The 6,241-nt window shown below is 45.2% G+C and overlaps 1 protein-coding gene across 1 annotated transcript; it reads right to left on the minus strand.

Annotated features, from left to right (window-relative positions):
- Positions 1-220: 220 nt before the first annotated feature.
- Positions 221-5,173, minus strand: T265_09131 (hypothetical protein; the record flags this gene model as incomplete). The annotated part of the gene is given in 3 exon segments (XM_009175128.1): positions 221-328; positions 343-486; positions 5,135-5,173. The coding sequence occupies 3 exon segments, from the start codon at positions 5,171-5,173 to the stop codon at positions 221-223; spliced, it is 291 nt and encodes a 96-aa protein (XP_009173392.1).
- Positions 5,174-6,241: the final 1,068 nt, after the last annotated feature.

A 6,241-nucleotide genomic window follows, 5' to 3' on the forward strand; every position in this document is an offset into this window, starting at 1 on the left:
GTTACGACACATGAAAAATGCACTCATTTGCATACTAATTTGGCTTTAATGAGAGACTCAAGTGAGTCACAGCACATCCTCTCGTTTCTGTTATTCTTCAGCTGAGATTCATGTTACGACACATGAAAAATGCAATGCACTCATTACTAATTTGGCTTTAATGAGAGACTCAAGTGAGTCACAGCACATCCTCTCGTTTCTGTTATTCTTCAGCTGAGATTCAGCTGAGTCGCTCGTTAAAACCAAACCAATGCGTCAATGAGTGTAGTTCGCGAATTTCGGCCAATACTGGTTCAAATACGACATGATTTTGACGGAAACTCGGGGGCTATAATAAATAACCAATAAAAATTTTTCAGCTGTAACACTCTTCCAGTGTCTATTTGCCATGTCACCTGAACGGAGCACAAGGGATAAGATACTGCTAGGTTGCCCAAGCCTAAGCAAGGGCTGTCTGAATGCAGGGGTTGGGTTCGAACCGCGAACCTTTCAGTCAGTAAGTTAGTGCTTTAACTACTGAGTCGTCTGGAGCTCCAACTCGGGGGCCTAACTGCGCCTAACTGATGAAGCTGATCGTTGGGTGCCTATGTTCTTCGGACGGATAATTCAGACGGCATGCAGCCTATAGCTGTCCAGCTTTGTGGTAACAACAGCCGAGAATGCGAGGTAGGGAAACAGTCGAACTGGTGAACAAGGGCGTTCCGTGAAATGCGTGAATATCCTCCACGTATGCGTCGTGATGACAGCCAGCTAGCGCAAACATATTTAGACATCAAAGCGATTTTTATAAGGTGTCTGGACTAACTCAACATTGAATCACCTTTACACTTCAATAGAGAAATCACAAGATTCACGGGGACAGCACACTAAAATTGTGAATCAACTTTTGCATGCCATTTCAGATTGCGATTTTGTTACGAGTCAGCTGACGAACAGATGTGAATAGAATCTGGATAGTGTACAAAAATCGATTTCCCGTCAAAGTCAACTAATTCAACGGAGTTTACATTAGAGTTTGAGAAGGTACAGTAATTTTGACCTGAAGGCCGGATAAAAAGTTGTCACTGGCGTCGTAGCATTAGTATAGTACGTCGCATTTCATTGTGAGTGGTAGTGAGCATCTTCAAACCAGTCAAAGCACTCTCCTGATGATGATATTTCTTCGCTCCAACGGGAACGGTGTTTTGTGCTATCAAAACGCGTTGGTAACAGACCATCTGCCAACCTGTCTCAAGCCAAAGGTGGTATGCCTCGTCAATGGGTTTGAGAACCGTTTTATGTCATGCGGGATACAGTGGTGCTTTGACTGAGGTTTAGCAAATTTACATGAGATAGATTTGTTTACTTCCTGGCTCTGCTGTGTTCGACAATATGTCATTGTTAAAAAATGTGCCTGCAAGGCATGCACAATACAGTTTTGCGTAACGATTTGAGCTGTTATTTTACTGTGTAATCACATGTGACCACTCAAATTAAGGTGAGCTGCTGTGACATCAGGATGGAAAGCATATGTTGCTCATATCAGTCGCGCTTACTCATTTCGCATGCCGTGTGCTTTTACATTGTATCTTCAGTGGGTTCAGGCACACCCTATTGAGTAGTCGAATACATCTCATCTGTCAGTGAGTTTTGGAAATCTGCCACATTAAATAAACTGCGTAACATTTTGAACAATGTGCATCTTTTGATGGCGGCTATGTAAACGGTAATGCAGGGCAAAATAGCCCTAATAGATGTCCAAGTTGAGTTTTTGTGTAAGGCCCTGTGGGGTTGTGCGAACCAGAACAGTCGGTAAACCGGAGTGTTCTAGAGACATGTATTCTAACGTAAGGTAGCTAGGAATGACCCCCCAACAGCGGACACATTTAATGAGGGTTATGATGTTTACCTAAAAAGCGGCCTGACAACACAACTTCTGGTAGTATTAGAAACAACACGCCTTTTTTGACGGTCAACAAGCAAAAAGAGTTTTCTTGCACCAAACGCACTTGTTGGGGGAGAAGAGTGGACTCAGAGCTACAGTGTGCCTCCGGTCTATCATCCCTCCGTCTATCAATTCGGCGTTCTACAGGACCGTGTGGCTCCGCAGGTCATCGCATGGGATAGTTTCCAGATAAACCCCGCCACTAATGCAGAAAGTTAAGCCCCATCACTTTTTGTCAGCTCCAATTTAATGTACGCACACAATCTTGACCTATTTTTGATGAAAACAATTCCTTATCCGCATCTAGACTCATTTTGTGCAAGAATTTCTCCGTTCGGACGTAAAACCTTAAATGAATTTTCTGACGCTTTCAACCCTCGTTCATGACAAGGAGACGGCAATAAATTTTTTGCAAAGCCACGGAGTGATCCATCAACAGCGTTTATGCAATAATGACCACCAAGTGACACTTTCAACTGTTTCTAACAGGTGGGGGTGTAATGCCCAACAGTGTTGGCAAGAAATCGGTCTTCGAAGGTGAACTTGGCTGGAGCTGTCTAGGATGGAGTTTAAGATAGTAATTCTATTCCATGTCGCCGGAAAAAACACGCAGGGCGAGTCCTTCCCCAGCAGTGAATTTTCGGAGGGATCTGCCGGGAAACTAGAGAAGTGTTCATGTATGCAGTGCCAGATCGAACTGCAGCCACTTTGATGGACACAATCCAGGCCTGCATCGCTCCCAGCTCAATCATCATCTACGATATGTGGGCATCATACCAGGAAATTGAAACGATATGAATTATATTAATGTCCGAATTTCATCCTCTTCAATAAAAACTGAATGTACAAGTTTCATATCCTCTTCTATCTTATTTTTTTGAATGGCGGTCTCATCTGGAACAGATTCGTTAAGAGTTCTTCACTGGAGTGAACAATGCGAATCGTGTCGTGGTCTTTATTCGCCGGTATACTGACCCGTACAAAGGATCGCACTGCTTCGGAAACCGGTGTTTTAAACAGCTTTTTGGGCGGTTTTCTTTCGTCTCGACTGAAGACGTTACGTATTCGATGCTGCAGATGACTTGTAGCCAGTCCTCCCATCATCCATGTCGGCTACGAATTCACGGGTTTTTGTCTCCCTACAATGAAGGATTCCAGGACCCCCAAAATTGATTCTATGATTGGAATCTCTTTATACCGGCATCCAGATATCTTTTGAACTGGTCTCTCGTGGACTCGTTTCATCCCTTCCCTCCAACACGCACATTCTTCCCCTGAGATGAGCTTTTCCCATCCTTCGCTAGCCCGTTCGACTCTGAAGTTATCACAGAATATTCATGGCCATATCAATAACGGTCGGTAATTAACAAATCCACAAACTCCTCACCGTCGACCCACTGAATTGTGCTTTAGTTAGTCTCCACCATCTGACACTGCGAAGTTTCTCCTGCATATTAGTAATAATTGTTCACCCTTTTCGGCGCCTAGCTGCCATGTCAAACTCAAACAAGGCACCAGGGACGAGATTCCGCCAGCTGGCCCGAACCTAGACATGCCTGACCTCCCGCTCGATTCGCACAGTCAAACGAACACCATCAACCTATCACCGTATCATGAAAAATCGACCGGTTCTCCTGCTCGTTGAGAATCGCCACGCTTTCTCGTGTACGCCTTCTCATGGAGTTCAGAAAAGCATTTGTTTTGATCAAATGTGCGTGACAGTATGATACACTTTCTTCAGGCAATGAGTATTGCCCCCCACCTCCGTTAATTAAGCTCTGAGCACGCAAACTGGGGCACACTTAGGAGAATAAACTCTCTCGGCGTTTGTTTAAGCCCTACACACACACACACACACTGGGATTTTCACTGTCCGAAAAGTGTGAGCACATGGCATGGCAATGCATCGAGTGCCCCACGCGAAGAGTACAGTGGTTTCTCGCCTGTATTATCATTCACTTTCTCGCTATTAACAAATGTGTCATGCGCTTGTGCCCACACTTACCTTTTTAACGACTTCACACACACACATCGCATGTGAGTACTTTGGCTGGCGCTCCGCTTATGCACGTGTTCACCTGGGATGCGTTACCAGTTATTTTTTGGCGGGATCATGTGGTAAAAGATCCATCGCAGGTATATGGGATTTTTCTTGCTGCGCCCCTCCAATACGACCGGGGTTTCCCGAGTTTTTTAAATCACTTGATGATGCAACGCGTCCAGTCGTATTGATAAAAATAGACTTTTCTAGCTAACCGTCCGCTAATGAAACTCACTTTGGATCTCAACGGCTCGGAAACAATTAGATTATTGTAAGAAGGTAAACCAACGCGCGATGAAACAAAGCGTAATCGTCAGTATTAAAGGCATACCATCATCAGATTGAGTGCCTGTCAGTCAGCTTTCGAAGGGTATTGGATACTGGGATGAAATTAGATCCGAAACCAGATGGGCAGTTGGTTGCCTTGGCATCTGACCAAGCTGTCCACAAAGAACTTCAGGTACCTTGTGCGAATAGGATCAGTCTGCACAAACGTCATTCTGGTAGCGGAAAATATTCCACCAACTCGTCCATGGAGATGTAGCGGAAGTTGAATTCGTTATTACGAGACAAATCATGACCTGGGTATTATTTTCCGTGGTTTAGCGTACTCTGTTGGTAATTTTCGGTTGACGGGACATGCATTGTCCGACAATGTCCAGTGTAAATACTCCCAAGGGAGTTGGTGAGCGACGGACACTTACTTGGCTCAAATCAAGCTGGTGACGTCAAAAGTGTTGAAGCATTTTTCCGTTTTTCAACTTTTCACTTATTCATCTGTTTTCTAAATGTGACAAGACATTGGAACGTAACTGGAGGTCAATAATTTTACGTAATATAAATGATTTACTGGAAAAGACCGCACTATGGAAACAGAAGTTCATGGTATGTCTACTGATATACAGCAAAATATATTATGAAAAATGGGGCACTTGTACCAGGCCACAGGCTACGCCAAATGTCTGCGCAGTGCAGTGTTTACACGCTTGATCGATCATCATGATCATCATGATCATGATCATCATCAACATCGTCATCATCATCATCAACAGCATGACTTCAGTGTCCAACACCGATGCTTCAGTGACGTACAACCATGATTTATTTGAAAGCCTTATTGTGAAGAAAAGAATAAAGATGGACAGGGAGGGGACTTAGTGCTAGCTTACCACCATCTTCCCGAGGCGCATACACTTACAGACATTCATTTAGGCAATCTGGTGAGAAACTGACAAAAAGAACACCACCGACATCGGTGGGCAGCCGTGTCTCCAACCAGGTTCAGTGGGTATCACGCATCCCCGTCCTGGAAGGTGAGTAGCACCGACAGCACCTAAGCGTTTCGTGATCTCCTTCATACTCCTCTGCCAAGTCAAGGGTTGGCCACCTCTCTGTTTAGGCCACTCCGAGTTGGGCATAAAAAACAGCTCTCTCTTCGGCAACCAGTGGTCCGGCATACGCAACACACGTCCCAACCAACGCAGCTTCTGGTGCTGGACACATTCTTCTATGGAAGTACCCGTTGCACAACCGAAAACGCGCTTTCTAACTGCCTCGTTACACATTCGCCGACACCAATCCACCCGAGGTATGGGTTTGAGACAACGACTGTCGACCACCTGGAGACTTCTGAGTTCCGCTGTTCGAACAGGCCAAGTCTCACAGTCAAAACAAAACAAAACAGCCCGCACTGTATCCTAATACACACGTCCCCTAAGGTTCATGGATATACCGCTTTGAAGCCATGGGTGTCTCAAATTAGCTATTTGAACATCAGGGTTTTGGAGACCTTCCAGCGTTCGTCTCATTATTTCATCGATCACAAAGTTAAAAAGGAATGGAGAGAGTGGGCATCCCTGACGGACACTGCTTTGTGTACGGAAGTTTTTGGAGAGCTCAGCGTGTACTCTCACACTTCCGGAAGTCTGAGAATACAAAGAACGTATTATGTTCACAAACTTCCGGGGCATTCTTTGATGGGCAAGCGTGTCAAGAAGAGCAGACCGATCAACCGAGTCGAATGCACCTAGGAAATCCAGGAATACTAGAATTTTGGGTCGCTTATATGTATGGCGCTGTTCTAGCAACTGACGGAGTGTGAAGATTTGGTCAACGAAACCCTTACCAGGCCGGAATCCCGTTTGATGCTCTCGAGTCGGTGTCTCGCGAGCCACCGTAAGGCGACGAAGCACAATTGACGCCAACAATCTCATTACGACCGGGGTCAAGCTGACCCCCCTGTGGTTACCACACTCACTACGAGTCCCTTTTTGAAA

Source organism: Opisthorchis viverrini (assembly GCF_000715545.1).
Source record: "Opisthorchis viverrini unplaced genomic scaffold opera_v5_259, whole genome shotgun sequence".
In the NCBI taxonomy this organism is placed as follows: Eukaryota; Metazoa; Platyhelminthes; class Trematoda; order Opisthorchiida; family Opisthorchiidae; genus Opisthorchis; species Opisthorchis viverrini.